This window comes from Sinocyclocheilus anshuiensis, unplaced genomic scaffold (genome assembly GCF_001515605.1).
Source record: "Sinocyclocheilus anshuiensis isolate Anshui unplaced genomic scaffold, SAMN03320099.WGS_v1.1 scaffold944, whole genome shotgun sequence".
NCBI lineage: Eukaryota > Metazoa > Chordata > Actinopteri > Cypriniformes > Cyprinidae > Sinocyclocheilus > Sinocyclocheilus anshuiensis.
Window position 1 is genome coordinate 93,707 of NW_015549559.1, and position 17,515 is coordinate 111,221.

The 17,515-nt window shown below is 36.8% G+C and overlaps 1 protein-coding gene across 1 annotated transcript; it reads right to left on the reverse strand.

Annotated features, from left to right (window-relative positions):
* Positions 1-1,133: 1,133 nt before the first annotated feature.
* Positions 1,134-17,192, reverse strand: LOC107657103 (corticosteroid 11-beta-dehydrogenase isozyme 2-like). Its single transcript, XM_016445106.1, has 5 exons — positions 16,674-17,192; positions 6,417-6,629; positions 4,842-5,027; positions 3,492-3,629; positions 1,134-2,628 (listed from the first exon to the last, which is right to left on the reverse strand). Exons 1-5 carry the CDS (start codon positions 16,945-16,947, stop codon positions 2,204-2,206), a joined length of 1,236 nt encoding a protein of 411 aa, XP_016300592.1. The 5' UTR covers positions 16,948-17,192; the 3' UTR covers positions 1,134-2,203.
* Between the last annotated feature and the right edge of the window lie 323 nt (positions 17,193-17,515).

Genomic DNA, 17,515 nt, shown 5'->3' on the forward strand with positions numbered 1-17,515 from the left:
GAACACCACAAGTGTGACTTTGTGCCATTTTGTACAAAATAAAAGCCTTTCAAAACAAACTCCCTGATTAAACATTAAAGTACACTAGTGCGATAAACAGTGCACATTTTCTTCAGTTTTTATTTAATATTGTGAAAATTATTCATAAATAATGCTTTTTTCACTCAAAAAATGAGGTGCCTACTCTCAGATAAATGAGGCCTACGATTAATCAGAAGCAAATATAAATACAAAACCAGTCCTAAATGAAAGAAAAGAAGTTGACAAAAAGATTGAATCCAATATTTGGTGATAATATAGCATAATGAGTGATTTATAAGCAGTTTTTTGAGGCCAGGTCCTTTTTGCTCTGTAACATCGTAAGTGCGATAGGGTTCTGAAAACAACACAAGGGTTAAAAAGTATTCAACACACAGTATACAAGAAAATCTCTGACAGTAAACAGAACAATACAACAGGGAGCGTACAAGCGTATAACAGCAAAAACAAGCAAAAGCAAATTGAGCAATAAGCTGGGGCATGCGGGACAGTTTCGGATTTTTAAACCGGCTGGCATAAGATGATTGGATTGCATGAACCGGGGCGTTATCCTCCGGGATGAAGAATAACAAGCTGGTGGACCAATGGAATCTGAAACACATACAAGCAGACTACCACACATATACAAACGCATCTCTTATGTACGTAGCAGCATACGTTACAGTGGCGCTCATTCCATTTCCACCCTTCCCTCCTCTTTATGGTTTATTGCTATCCCAGTAACAGGCCTTATGCATGTTACTTAAATGTTGCATGTTTCTTAACTGTTTTGAACATTTGAACCCTGTTTTTGGGAAATTAGTTTCAGGACAATGGTAGCCTATGTAAGGGCACATTCCCCCCAAATGGCTGAATTTTCATCAGTCATTACTCCAATCTTCAGTGTCACATGATCTTTCAGAAATCATTCTAATATGCTCATTTTGTGCTCAAGAAAAATTTCTTATTACTATCAATGTTGAAAACAATTGTGCTGCTTAATATATGTGGAAACCATGATTTTTTTTTTTCAAGATTCTTTGATGAATACAAAGTTCAAAATAACAGAAATAAAAATCTTCCTTGAATAGATACATTTAATGTACCTTTGCTGAATAGTTAAAATGTGCATTTTGGAAACTTTATACAGAAAAACTGTATCGCAAGTTTGCAACGAAAGATCAAAATTTTTCTAGCTCTGTTATATCTGGCTTGTAAGACTCTGGCTTCATTACACAAACTGAAATTTGCAATTAGCATAGCTACATACAATTGCTAATTAACACAGCAGTAGTGGGTGGCTGGGTTTCAGTACAGTGATTAGAAGGTCATTTAGCATTGACGAAGATGTTTGACCAGCTAAAGGAAGACATTGTTCATGTTCTCTGACAGGAAATACAAAAACACACAGATCGATTATTTAAAAAATCAACTTTAATATACTCTAAGAATGATCAAGTGAACAATTTACATTTTTTTCTGTTCTTTTTTCCATATTTGTATAAAATTCACAGTTCAAGTGATTTATTTAAGAACAAAATGGCATAAATACGCCAACAAAAATGTGACATGGAAAAAATAAACAAATATAACAAATGCTAAAGGATGGAGTATAATACATTTAAAACATAACTTCTGTCTTTAGGAACCACTTCAGCCCATTGGTCACTTAAAAAAAAAAATTTACTTGAAGTTGCACTCTGACCAATTTGACTCTGGTTTGATCATAGTAACATTATCATCAGCATTCAGTGCAGTATGGAAAGAAAGCCTTAGATGTTTGGCTGTTAATGATTAATTTCACATAATGAAATTTCACATCAAACTCAATTGAAGTGTCTCCATGGTGAACGCCTAGAATTGATACCTTCTGCAGAATACATAAACCGTATGTTATCTGTATGGATTTTGCCTCACCTGAGAACTTGTATTCACTATAAATATGGCATGTGGGCATGACCTCTTTTTTATCATTATCTTCATGATGCTCAAGAGTGTCAACTGCCTTTTAAGAACTAGGTTTACCACAGATGATTTGGTGCAATTCAGTGATCCCCTCAAAATATTACACAATATGTACAACAAAATGAAGACGAGAAAAGTAAAGTATACACAATGGAAACAAATCTCTAGAAGTAGATCACATTAGTTGTGCTAAAGGATGTTCTTACACTCTTTACCATAACTAATCGATAATCTTTGTGAGGCTGTTGTTGTTGTTATTCATGTTCTCCTTTTTGCTGTTGGCATTGACGTTGAGGCTCAGGCCTTGTTGCTTCCTAAGGGCACGAGGCATCACTTTCTTCTGTACAAAGAGTTTCTGGAGGAACCTGTCACTGATGCTAAAAGGGAAGTAGCTGCAGATGAAGTACAAGAGCATTAAACCCGGCCCGGCGTAGTATCGCACCTGGGGTTGAGGAGAGAGGAGTGCATCCACAATGGTGTTGATGACAGGGCTCAGATCCTCATTGGCTGTTTTTGCGTAACTCTGGAAGAGTTCCTTGGTCTCCAGCAGGTATTCTTCCCCATATTCTTCTAGAAGGCTTGGGGGCAGATTCTGGATCAGGTTCTTGTACTGTTTTTCCCAGTACTCTGTGTTACTGCTCTGCCCTGCAAGTTAAGGAAATGGCAGAACGCATGATGCAACATGAATGTAGGGGAGAAATCGATCCAGGACAGATTGGAGACATAAACAGGTCTGGGGACACTTTATTCAGTTATTTATATTGTAATTTCAGACCTGCATTTGACCGGACTATCTGTTCAGTTGGCGTGTAAAGAAGGACTCAAATCTAATGGATCCCTGAGGCTCAGATGTAAATAAACAACTCAAATGAGAACTTAACCGACGTGGCAGTTTTCTCTCAAGATGTAACCCATTTGTCTAAGAATATCTGATGGGCCCATTTACCAGGACACAGCAGTGGTGTCTTTAAGTTGCTTTTATAGCTTGTATGTTTTGTTAAGCGTCTGATAACAACATTAAAACTTAAAGTATATTTGCACTTTTTTCTTCTTCTTTTGATATAATAATAAATACATAACTATAAAAACAAAGAATAAAGAATAAATAAAAGTATAAATATTTGTATATTTAAAGAACAATAATAAAATAATGTATTTTTAATAATGCAGTGTTTAGAAGGGGAGGAATTAAATGGCTCACTTCTTGCCTGTAGTTTAACTTGCAATATGTTATAAACCAAAATCTATAAACCAGTTCATTGAACTAGATGTTAAAAAGGTCATCTGCAGTTTATACACCAAATCGTCCATATAAGTGGCCTTAGACCTTGTCAGGCAATTTGCCTAAACACTGTGTGTTTTATGATAGCAGAAAGTCTAAATTTCATCAAATTACAACCACTGTGACATGACTAGAGATCAGCAGTATACAGATAGGTGAATCATCAAACTGGAAGTATACAATATTTTGGTATATGTAACTTGGTCATTGTAAAAATGTTAATCACCTGTCTTAAAGGCAGAGGGTAAGATGGTGGAGACTTTAACACCCCATGGCTCCAGCTCATGACGAAGTGTGCTGATAAAAAGATTCAGAGCAGCTTTTGAAGCCCCGTATGATGCCAAACAAGGGAAGGGATGCTCACCTGCAGAAACAAACATTAAATAGAGATATCTCAATCACAACTTACAGCACTGCATATCCTTGAACATTTTAATGAGCAGGCTGATACGATAAAGGCTGTAAAAACTACGTAAGAAGAGCTACCACATTACTGTTTTTTTTACCACATTACTGCCACGTTGCCTGAGAACTGGTAAAGGCACAATGATGACCTTTATGGGACGCATTCCAAAAGTCCAGAAGTTGTGGTGTTTTTTGACTGAGGGAGTGTTATTCATTGTAGGGGTAATAAAGATGTAAGAAAAAAATAAGCTGGATTGTAGCCAGGATAATCATCAGTTTAACGGTGGAAACCAAGCAGCTCTGTGGAGGTTAATTGCAGATTGTGACTGTTTATAAAACATGTAATTTTGCCTCAAGACTTTGCAGAATAAAAGGGCTTGTGTTCAAATCACTAGGAGGATGTACGGGATGTTTTAAGACAACAGGCCTCCTGTAAGCCCTCTGAGAGAATGACTGTTCATCTGTATTGTGACAGTAGCATCTGCTGCTCATGACAGCTAAAACATTTTGTTTTCCTCTACAGTGACACTGCAATGATGGAGACATCTCTATTTAAAAGGGCTGTGCGCCAGAGTTTACACAGAACTCAACGGCATCCTGCTCCAGGCTGTTACTCATAGTAACACACTGTTTTGGCACAATGGCAGTAAACAAATGGAGATAAAATCAGGGGAGCCAGGCAAAGCTAAAAGCACACTGATTTTCCCAACTGTGAATTCCAGCATGAGCTTGAGCAGAGAGCTGCTCTCAGTTGAAATTGTTAGTGGACACTTGAGAAGGAAGGAAAACAGGTGGATTACAGTTTGGGCTCCGATTAGTGTTTGGTTAGGTGTGATAAAGCCAGATGGAAGGCATAAAATAAACATCTGAGTGACAGAGATTCATTTATAAGCGCTGGCAGCTTTATGTGGATGGCAGAGAGACTTCTAATTAGATTTAGCACTGAAACAAGAACCTGCAAATACTCATAAAAGTGTCATCATGCGTACAATTTAATTTACTCGTTCTTTTCTGTTTCTTTTATTAGTGATGAAGTCTGAGTAGAGTGGCTTGTATATATAATATCTGTATAAAAGCTCTAGCTGAATGGTTAGAGCTCACGTGTACGTGTATGTGTATGTGTATGTGTATGTGTATGTGTATGTGTACATGTACGTGCAGTGTACAGTACCTGAAGGGCTGGAGATTGTCACAATCCTGCCTTTAGCCTGTCTGAGAAGTGGCAGGAAGGTTCTGGTGACAGTGAGTGTTCCAAAGAAGTTGACCTCCATGCATCCTCTGTAGTTAGACATCAGGGAGAGCTCAGCATCCCCAACATTCACACACAATCCAGCATTATTAACAAGCCCCCACAAATCTAGAGAAAAGAAAACATGCATAGGTATAATATACTGTAGATTACTTCTGTTTTATGCTGTAATTGTGACTTTTAGCAAACTGGGAGCACTGAAATTTTTTATTAATGAACCACAATTCATTTGGTCATTTTAGAAGTTGGAATACATTCAAGGTAGCCTACAGACCACTTGGATGTTTGCTGGTTGAGAACCTCTGCTCTTAAGTGACAGTTGCTGAAGCAAAACTGCAAAATTGTCATTAATTTTGTTGGTCATCACATTTTTAAAAAATATCTGCATTGGTCTGAACTTGTGACACCTAAGTGTACAAATGTGCTGGATGTGTTTATTGTCTTTAGCACCATCAGAACACATGGTTCAGAATACAGCACATTTTCAACCCTGTCTAATGGATTGTCCAAGAGAAATCACAGAGATACAGAGTGGCTTAGTACAGAGGGATTGAGTGATCTGGGTTTTATCTGCTGATATTGCATAGAATTGTTTGTGATGACAGCATGTGATTTATATCTATCTGGTTACACTAAAACTCTGTCCAGATTTAATGCCTGGTTAAATAAGAAAACAGTGTGTTTACACTGAGAAAATGATTATCTTCACCCTTACCCTCAACTTTTGTTTGATCAATAGATTTGGGAAATTATTTGCAGAATAAGGAAACCAACACCTCAACCGAGAAAGAAATGAAGCAGGGAGAGAAGAGAACAACAAAGGCCTGAAACAATCTGATAAAAACATAGCTACTGTACATAGAGATTGAGTTAGTTAAGAAATCTTTAATAAAGGTTCTTTATTGGGATTTATGGTTCCATAAAGAACCTTTAACATCCATGGAAAATACAGTTTTTTTTTTCTAAAAAAAAAAAAAAAGAGTCATAAGCCACCTGGCGCTGTGGTGTGTATGTTTGAAAATAAAACAGCCCCTTGATGTACTGCCAAATTATACACCACCCTTCCACCCCATCCCCTCCTCTTCCCAACACATTCTCTGAGATTAAACATCCACGTTGGTCATGTACAAACAAACAAACAAACAAAAAATGCTTGCTCACTACATACACATACCTGACTACGCTGAATCTCTTGTAAAGTAAACAGCACTGACAAAAAATTTGCCCATGTAACACAAATGAATTGATTTATTTGACCTACTTTAAAGGTAATTCAATGAGGTGCTTTGTTGATAGCATGGTTCCAAAGCTGGTTCAACAGAAACGTTAATGGAAACCACAAGCTGGTTAAAGTTTATTCAGGGCAACCAAAAGTTGCTGGCAGTTTTCAGATATACGAACATCCATACAGGGGTATTTTATGTTCATTGCGTTCAAACATGCTGGAGTGCTATTGTGTGTGTGTATTTCTGGCATAGTGCAAGAGTAAATCCTCACCTCTCATGCCAAGTTTAGCCTTGGTGTCGAGCAGGGCTTGCTGTACCTGCTGAGGCTGGGTGATGTCTACCTGCAGGAGGGTAAGGCGTGATGAACAGACTCTGTGCAAGTGCTTGGCTCCCTCTCCATCCAGGTTCAATACAGTCGCGAACACTTCAAACCCCATGGCATCTAACCACTTTGCTGTAGCATTACCAAACCCTGAATCACAACCTACAGAGACAGGGGAAAGAAACATGAGAATGTTATGCCAATATATTACAATCCAAACACTCTAGTCTAAATACTCACATTTTGGCAAAATTTCCCAGTAATTTCACTTAAATGGCATCTTACGCAAGACCACATCAATATTATCATCACCCTGATAGCTGTTTTGGATTCCTTTTTGAACACTTAAGCCAGTTTTAGGAAACTTTCTTGTATGGAACAAGAGTGAAAACTTGATGAGGATGCATCGTCAACATTGGTAAAATGTATTGTAATCTCACTACTATGACCTCAGCAAAATCAGAACAGTACAACAGGAAACAAAAATACAATTATATAAAGTCTTCACCCCACATCAAGTAGCATGATATGACGCATCAATCTCTGAAACACGACTCTCTTATCTCTTTACTAGATTACACACCTGAAAGAGATATTGGTGTTAGTGAACTTCGATTTGAGGACTTTGTGGTTTGGGAGCTTTATTGCTAAAATGATAAAAATGCAATTTAGGACTCAGTGTGTTAGAAACAAATGCAGCCATGGTTACAAATGCATGCACATGATTTTGATATCTGACACTCACACACACATTTACAGAAGTGGTGGCAGGGAACGGCACATTAATAAGGAAATTTAACATCTGATCTTTATGAGGGTCATTTGAGTACAAATAACGTATAAATCCACAGGAACTCTACCCTCAACACGCAGAAGAATGCTGTAAAAAAGGAGAGTAACTGTAGACTTTCTGTTTTTTTCTTTTCCTACCCCTGATGTGCATGTTGTTTTTGGAACTGAATGCCAGTGCACTACAGATTCTGGAAACAAAAGTGACATGAATAGAAAAACAGACATAAAGATTTATCTCAGTGTGAGGTCTACAACATAATTGAACCGCTGGGCTTTAGAAATGAATGTTTTCTGTGAGTGCCAGGTTTTATAATCTTTGTTCTTTTAAAAAATTATTGTTAGGAATTTTGTTTCCATCCAAACTAAACTTATTCCATTCTGCGTCTCTTTAGGTTGGCAGGGATGTCAAAGTTGTAAACCTAAAATAATAATAATAATAAAATTGTAATGCACGAAAATGTTTATACACTGTCCAGAGGTCAGTGGCCTCACTTTTCACCTCTAATTTGTGAATGTGTGGCAAACAATTATACACCAGTTAATGATAACAGCAGTTAGTGTCCAGGGAGAACAAACACACAAAAACAATTACACCTCTGCATTTAAAGCAAGTGCTATCTCAAGGTCCTCTGAGGACATGCACATATCTGTCAGTACACTAGCTGGGCCCTCGCTTTGTCAGTGTGTTATCCATAACAGATCCACAAAGTATTTTTCAATAAACACGAAGAGCCTGCAGAAGAATGGGGGAGCTAAGTATACAGTAATCAAGACTAACAGATTTGAGCTGATTATGATGATGATTATTATTAATAAATTATGCCATTGTTGAGATAAATGTACCTACCTGGCCATTTAACTTTTTATCACCACTCTTCATATTTATTTATTTATTTTTAATATTGCCCAGGTCAATTATTCCCAGCCATGTTCCCCAGCTGGTACTTAAGATGGTTCCCGATAATTCCAATTCTGGTAATTCTAATTCTTAGGTAATGCTAGGAACTATGTGGAAAAAATAGTACTTTCCATAAACTAGTGAAAGCCAAAAAGATGATCACACAGGGAAATCTGCATATTAGTTCTAATGTTTTTCCAAGTCGCATATCAATGTGCCAAATTTCAAACTGCACCATACTGTGACTATTCATGCCTCGAAAAATGCCTGTACTGCATTTGATGCAACATTCCAAGGTACTAGATTTGCACAAATAAACAAAATTACACTGTTTGATCACAAATTATTTTTTGTTAAAAAAGTCAAAACATGGGTAAAAAACATCATAACATCTTTTTAATATTGCCCAGGTCAATTTTTCCCAGCCATGTTCCCCAGCTGGTACTTAAGATGGTTCCCGATAATTCCAATTCTGGTCATTCTAATTCTTAGGTAATGCTAGGAACTATGTGGAAAAAATAGTACTTTCCATAAACTAGTGAAAGCCAAAAAGATGATCACACAGGGAAATCTGCATATTAGTTCTAATGTTTTTCCAAGTCGCATATCAATGTGCCAAATTTCAAACTGCACCATACTGTGACTATTCATGCCTCGAAAAATGCCTGTACTGCGTTTGATGCAACATTCCAAGGTACTAGATTTGCACAAATAAACAAAATTACACTGTTTGATCACAAATTATTTTTTGTTAAAAAAGTCAAAACATGGGTAAAAAACATCATAACATCAAATATAAATATATGCACCCTGAAACGAAAGCAAGAGCACCCTCAGATGATAATGTAATATAATATTATTCGTGAAACAGATTTAGCACACATTCCATGTTTTTTGAGACTCTGTTTCGGAGAACGTGAAATGTTCCTTTTTACCGCGTGTTCTTGCAGAAGCGAGAAATGTAGCCAATCACACGCATGTTTGTTGATTTCTAGAACGCAATGACCAGTCAGAGGTGTTTAAAGCTGCAGTCCGTAAGTTTTGCCTCTTTGTCGCCATCTCTGTTTGAAACCTGCAATTGCAGTAACTTGCAGAATTATTTTCATTACGTGGGTTGTGCTCCAACACCGGCTCCAGCGCGGATGAATCTAATGTTTTGAGGTGAATGTGTGGCTGCCAGTCAACGCTCCGGTGTGGATACTGTACTTAGGAATCACAGATTCTCGCCTACGTCTTGGAATATATGACCCAAATAAGCATTTTCACCGGATATTGTCATCAGAACAAGTAAGTAACAAGTCTGCCACGTTTGTTCTGACCAACTGAGGAAAAAAAGCATTACAATAAATCGCGCAACCAATGGTGATTAAATCTAACGATCAATTAGCTCATATCACATCAAACCGTGCAAATTATTATTGTTGTTATACTTTGTTCTCAAATTGTTAATGTTAACAACATTAACAATTTGTAATTTAATTGTTAAATTAATAATTGTTGAAATTAATAATTTAATTTCAGTCACATGTGTTTCATAAACACATAATCCTTTCTGAATTACAATCCGCCATCAAAATTATAAATGTTAATGATAAATTCTAGCTGCTGTGAGAGAAGGCTAACGATCCGCCACCTGCAGGATCCTCACACGTGATAGCCTACTAGCCGGGACAACTTCTTTATGTTAACAGAAGTGACGTAATGATGCAGTGCCATGCTCGATTTCCCACAAAAACCTACCCGTACCACTCAAATTAGAAAACATTATTATAAACTAACCGTTGTGAATCGGGCTAAAGTAAGGTGATAGTTTTGAACACTGGCTGGTTATGTACTTGCTTAAATATTGATTTCGGATCATTTTTAGCCAAAAAAAGTTACGGACTTCAGCTTTAAGTAAGAATCAATCATTGCTCCAAACGCCGGAGTTTTTGTTCGGAGTGCTGCCTCTCTCGCTAATCCTCTCTCACAACTACATGACGTAAGTAAACGATTCATTGTGCAGTGTAGATAACTTTATTGATTTTAATGGAACGTTATGAGATCACGAACTTAAATGAGTGACAGCTTTTTAGTGATTGTAAAGTGAGTGGTCTTTCACACTTACGAGACTATCAGTCTATGGAGGCTATAGCTAAACCACAGAATAAAAGTATTGTTTTTCATGCAAGAGGACCGACTGCCAGTTACACGCTGCAAATTTTGGAAATTACATCTACATATAAATGCGTGATTCACTCCCGAAACTGCAATCGACAGTGATACAAGCTTGGGACAAAATTATGGCATGTCAAAATAGATGTGCACAATGTAAATGCAGACTAATAGATTACTAAAAAAATATTCATAGCCTGTTAATATATTTTTACAATTCCATTCCAATTATTTGTAAAAGCAATGACTTGTAAATAACCTTAAATGTCTCAATGTACATTGCTGTTCTTGTTATGGTGGAGCGGAGCCGTTGCTTAGGCCTATATTACATCTGCCTCAATTTTAATGACTCAATAATTTGATTCTTAACTGTCCATCTAAAAATAAAATGTGAAGTTTGAAATCTAAAGCTAAAGTTCATGTAAATGTGTATTTGTCCATTGACTGTAAAATTTAAATGTGAATTTTTAATAAACTTGTAATTAAAGTTCAGTTAAATATTTAATTGTCCATCCAATGGGCAATTAATCCAATTGTCCAATCCAATTGTCCATTGATTAGTAAAATTAAAATGAATGGCTCTGCAAATCCATTAAAATAATTTACAACAACTGCAAACAATAAATGAATTGTGATTTTTATCGTAACATTTAGATTTTGATGCAGAAATGTCAGTTTTAACAATGAAAAGTAATATTACAGACAGTGATGCATCTAGAACAACAATAATGTGCATAGTTCTTCTGATTAATATAACTTCTTGATCATATGGTTAGTTTCGAAGGTTATATGCTTAATAGCTCTGTTTGACACATTTTGTATTGGGGTCCCTGCTCCATGTTTCTATCACCTAAGGGGTCCTTGCCCTGAAAAAGACCCCTGATGTAATGTATTATTATCTGTTTTCATCAGTCTGACTAAAATATACACTTATGCACTGATAAAAATTTTCATTTTAGATGTTGACAGTAAAAACAGAGCTTATGTATGTTGTGCATTAAATAATCCCATGTGCTACATAGTGCATTCTATTGTATTATTTGCAATTATAATCTGCTAAATTAAATATGAGGAATAAATTCAAAAGTATTTGGTGGTGAAGTATAGATTGAGATCTGTCAACATCTCATTTGTGCATCTGTGCTGAATGAATCCTCTCTGAACTCTGGCCCCATGATGCCACACTTAGGCCTAAACCTTCCTTATCTGTTTAACCTCTTCACCCGACTTGACCAATGGCAAAAATACCAAAGGTGTCCCTCCCCTACCTTTTTCTCCAAATATTTACCATGTGCTGTTATGGAACATTGATATGGGTATTATTAGACATCTCGGGTCTAGCATATCTCATCCCACACTCAACTGGCCTGCATTCTGGAGTTGCTCCAGGGACATTGGGTAAGGAAAAGGCCTGCCAGAGCCCTGATGAGCCACTTCTGAATTCCCACACACACACATGTGATTGCAGTGAAGCCCACAGGGCTTGGAGGACAGTCGGTACTGGCACTGTGTGCTGATCAGCGAAGCCATATGTGGAACTTCCCTGGCCTCAGCAAAAAAAGAGCTAAACAAGAAACAGGGAGGGTGACTGAGAGACAATGAAGCAGAAACGAGGCAGACACACATGTATACTGTAGTAGTCCAAAAATGTGCAGGACACTTTACGACCCTTAAAAATGCCTTAAAAAAATAAAAAATAATAAAAAATGTAGCGTCGAGTTGTTTGGTGATGCAAAGAGCAATAACAAGGCAATGCAATATGATACTTCATATCATGCTTTACCAGTGGTGACAATGTGAGAATCAGTTCCTGTACGGCCAAAGAAGCAAAAAAGATTTAAAGCCAAAAGACAAAAAAGGAGTGTATAAGGGTTGTGTATACCATTCTGTAAAACACTCTAGCATAATTCACATAAAACAATAAAATGCTGAATCCCTTCGAAAGATGACAATGTCTAACACTATTGGAATGCACCATTAAAAATCACTATAGTGAGTTTCCCTTATGACGCTAACCTGAATAAACAATATAAATTAAATCAATAATGGATTAATAACATATAAAATTGACGCTACTGCCGATAAACATATTCTTGCACAGTATATAGCCTACTGTAGATGTGATATACCTCAAATGTAACATACAATCATCTAAGATGTTAGTCTATAACTATACAGAATACTAATTAAAGTGTATTCATATTCATACTATGAGATCAGTGACAACAATCAAACTTTCTTTTCAGAGAAGCACATGAATGTCTGGTAATTATATGAAGGAAGACATAATGAGAGCTGGATCCAGAGTGTGATCCAGATGCATGCTAAATGGAGACGTGCACTGCTCGTGCAGATTGGTCTGCTGATGCGGGGAGGAGAGTCCCAGTCGTCCAGTTCTCTGAGGAGCAGCACGGTGAGACCAGTTCCCTGTGGAGAGGGACAGAAATGGGGCTCAAATGTTGTTGAAACCAAAACACTCATCCATCTGTCAAACTCTTTCTTTCTCTGTATTTTTCTCCACTCCACCCTTTTCCCTTTGTTCTGGCTTTTGTCTGCAACACGCAAGCGGCTTACATTCAAAATAGCTTCTCGTGACATCTTTATAGACAGACCGTGACAGGTCTCTTTGAGGATTTTTTTTTTTTTTTTTTTTTTTACATTCAATTACTCAAGATCACATTTAGTGGATATATAAAGTCAGTTCTCTGGAAACATTAAAAATACATATATTATTAATAATAATAATAATAATAAAAATTGTAATCGTAATATTAATGATACAAAAGTATTAAAATTAAACAATATTTATACATTTATAAATGTCAATACTATTTTGTAATAGAGTACAAAATATAAGAAAATAATAATAATAATAAGAAATTATTAATAATATATGACATTTATACACTCTAAGACATTTACAAACATTCTAAGTGTAGCTTAAGTGTCTAAATAAATACTATTTTGGAGATGTGTATATGCAGAATATAAAAAATAAGAAAAATATAAGAAAATATAACAACAATAATACTACAAAAAATATATAATTAAAATTCTATATCATCTATACACTTCTAAGTGTAGCTTAAGTGTCTAAATAAATAATTTATTTATCTAAATAATATTTGGGACCGAGGTATATACATCTTTCGCCTCACTCACTTGTGAGCTCACATGCAAGACCTGAGTGGCTCGCATTCAGGTCTCTGAATAATGTGGGATTAATCGTGCTTCCTCCTGCTGTCTTCAGCATGTAAACACAATGGAGTGTGCCTCATGCTAAGTGATCAGATTTCCCACTGCCCTTCATCACACATACAGACTAATGTCACTTGGTACTTAGTAGCTCATTTACAGATCCGGATTGACGTCATACTTTTCATAGAAATGTTGGGTTCTGAATGAATTATACACTGATTAGCCTAATTCTTACAAATCTCCATAACTCAATTGGGGATAGTCCAAAGAGGCAAATGTTAGTGCGGACAGATGAAGAGATGAGAGCGTGTGTTTATTTAACACTAGAAGTTCACACGTTCGTGGTGCTAGAACCTGGTGTTAATCACAGCTTAGTTCAGTCATCATGATTCACTGGCAATGTGAAATTGAGAGAAAGTGACATATAGCAAGATGTGAATACACAGTTTTAAGTTTTGGCTATGCAGTATTTACAGGGTATCATCAAAGTTAAAAGAAGGAATTTCTTATTAAAACATACATTTATGTACAGAGAACGTAAATGTGTGTGCTGTTCCCTTTATTGGGCAATTTATGGAAATCCTCCTTAGCAATAAAAATGTTTTAATTAAAGAAAGCCAGCTTCATTATGTAGAAAGGAACTATTCTTTGAGGAACAGACGCCTCTGATTAATTAGAAGTCAGGATTACAGAAGTTTATATGTTGGGAGTTCTGGCATAGTGGACAACACACTTCAACATTATATTTCCAAAGCTGGTGATTAACACGTACAAGGTGTACTGGCCTTGTAGTCTATAGGCGATTTTCCAGCTTGACTCTATCCAAACTAACGACTTTAGTTTGTGTAGTCAGCCAATTCTGTAACCTTAACCCCCTGCCTCACAGCATTTCAAGCCCTGACTGTGCCTTTCTGCTGGCTTTGTAAGAGGTTTACAGGTTTTCCACTTTCATTTGGTTTTTGGCATAAGAGTAACTTAGAGCTTTGAGAAGGGTAATTTAAGAAAATATAATGTCCATCAGAAATATGACTTAAAAGTACAATACCATGTCATTACATGCTAGCTGGTAGTATGGAAACAAAGACAAGAAAATGAAGAAAAACATAATCAAGTAGTGTGCTCGGTGCCAACCTCAGAAGCTCATGCTGGTTCTGTGTACGTGTATTAAAACAAGCAATGAAGGGGGTTGATTGGGTTGCTGGTTACCGTGCCAATAGACGGCAGACAGCTTTGGGGGATTTATGGAACCCATATGAGTTAGTTCTGAGAAACCCACGTCCATCAAAGGGACATAAGCTGCCTTGGAGTAACCGAATGAATTTAAACCCCTTGCCCTGCTAAGTGAACCAACTGAAGGGAAATGGACATGCCTGTTTGTTTATCATGGCAGCTTAAGGAAAAAAAAAAACTTGACTCGGTCAAAAATTAACTTACATTAACAGTTTAACTATATAAAATTATTAACAGAAAAACTTTCCTTTAATTGTTTGGGCAGTCAACCTAAAGAGTGTGAAGGAAATTTTTATTCTGAAAGCCCAGGATAAAAATAAAGTATGCAGACATACAAGTCTGATACATATATTATACACATGCATACATACATATATAGTACATATCATTTACTCAAACTCATCAGGGTTCATCTTGGGTTTGCACCTCTCAGTTTTTTAAATTTTGTGGTTTGACTCAGTTGCAGAAAAGGCTGAATAATTAGTAATCAAGCAATTGTTTATATGTGTTTAGGGCAGCTTTAAAGAAATCATACTGAACTAAAAGATACGTGCTCAAAGGAAGAACATCTATTGAAGGAGCTTATGATCCAGATTAAACAGGAGTTCTAAAACAGCTTAACAGTCAAATAGTAATAGTAATAAATCAACACATAACTGCCGTTATTCCTCAAGGTCTGAACTAGCAATTCCACAGTGTTGGTGAGATTCTTTTTAAGAGCTGCTGGTTGCAGATCTCATGCATGTACACATACAAACTTCCTTTTGACACTCATTGTTTTGATATTGAGCTAATATAATTTTCTATTATTTTGTATGTTTAAGAAGCCATAAACCAAAACCAGTTTTAAAATCTTGGTGACTGGATGAAGTGTGCAATGTACTTGATGACAGAATTTTTTAAATTAATTTATTATTTTTTTGAGTGAAATATCCCTTTAAAGCAGTACACTCAGTGCAACTGCAGAAGCCTCAAAGAGCACTTAAAGAAGCAGTTTCCAAAGGTGCAAGTGGAGAAATACAGCTGTAATTTGTAAATGAGCTTTAAGTATACCACCAGGTACAACACAGCAGCTCTTTGATTTGTTTCATGGCTTACACTGCATTTTTGTTGCATAAGATCATTTAACTTAGAATCAGATTAGCTCAGCCAATTAAGAAAAAGCCAAATCATCTTAAAGTACTCTATAGTTCACCGGCAGGACACAACAAAGGTTAACACACAACACATCAGATAGATAAGACAATCATAATGCATATCTTACAAATGCCACTTCAACTCGGCTTAGCTTGAATAGAAAGACACATGACCAATATAATTTAAGTCGTACCACGTGTTTTCCTCATTGCCATAAAATATGGGTCAATACTGATACAGAGCTGAACATTACATCCAGTTCAGCTTGATATGGTCAATGGATAGAGAAGGTTGTTTTACAAAGTACAGGATGTTCTGAATCAAGATCTACAGTACTCAAACATAAGACAGGATGTTTTGGTGAGCAGAAGTGACTGATCAGGAGTGTAATTAATATGGGACTTCCCATACAAAATCATAGCATGTGCTGACAACAAGTGTACAAATTTGTTGTTCGTTCAGTCATAATGCAGATGTCACAATGCATCCTCATTTTACCTCTTAAAGTTACTGAATCACTAGACACAAAAACAACAGCAATCTTAATATAATTGTGGCAATTTTGCACAACAGAATCCACTCAGCATGACCTACATTTCCCATCTGTTTGTACAATCTCTGCTTATCGATTCACGTGCATTTCAGGTCAATACATAATGATCCTCTGAGTCAGCCACAAATGAAAAGAAAAAAATGACACCAAGCACTAAATATAAATGCAGGCTAAACTATGACACATGCCTATTCATTTTATGCCCTAATTATGTTTTTGTTCTACTTCTTTGGTTTGTTCTTACCTGTGATGAAGACAGCCTTGCCTTCAACTGGCAGGAAGGGTTTGGGGGTGGCCCACATAAAGTACAGCCAGCAGGAAACACAGAGGACCAATCTTGCAAGCACAGCGGGCATACACAGGGCACACAGTCTTTCCACCAGCAGAGTGGCACCCAGCCATGCCACCACTGAGGGCATGGCACCGATATGGAATGCCAGAAACTTCTTCACCGCTCCACCAACAAGGATGGACATTACTCCGATGTAAATCCAGAAAGACACTGCACAATCTTCCATTGTACAACAGGTGGAAATGCTTTGTACTCTCTCCCTGCCTCTTTTCTTTCTGTCTCTCTTATACTGACTCTGGCACCTTTCCCTCGTTGTCCTCTCCCTCTCTCTTTATCACTGTCTCTTTCTCAAGTGGGATCACACTTACAAATGAGCAACCATGTGCCTACTCGGTTCCCTACAATCTCAAGCTCAGGCAGGCTACACACAGATCTCACACATTCCAACTCTGAGTAGGATAGTAAGACCTAGTGAACAGATTCGTCTGACTGCGTGTGTGTATATATAGTCTACTCTGCAGGAGAGGGGAGGGACTATGCTCAAGCAGATGTAATCAAAGCCCAATGGCCAAAGCTTCGCAACATTTCTCGTACCCCCCACACTTATGACATACGTCTCCTTTCCAACAAGGCATGTGCTCTTCATGTCTTTTCCACCCTTTTACTCCTTTTGTTTGGCTTCAACAATCACTTGTGAAAACTTTCTTTTGTTAGTAATCAGAATTGTGAGTTGATATATATATATGAAAAATACATCATATTTTAAACTAAACTGAAAAGGACCTTACAGAATT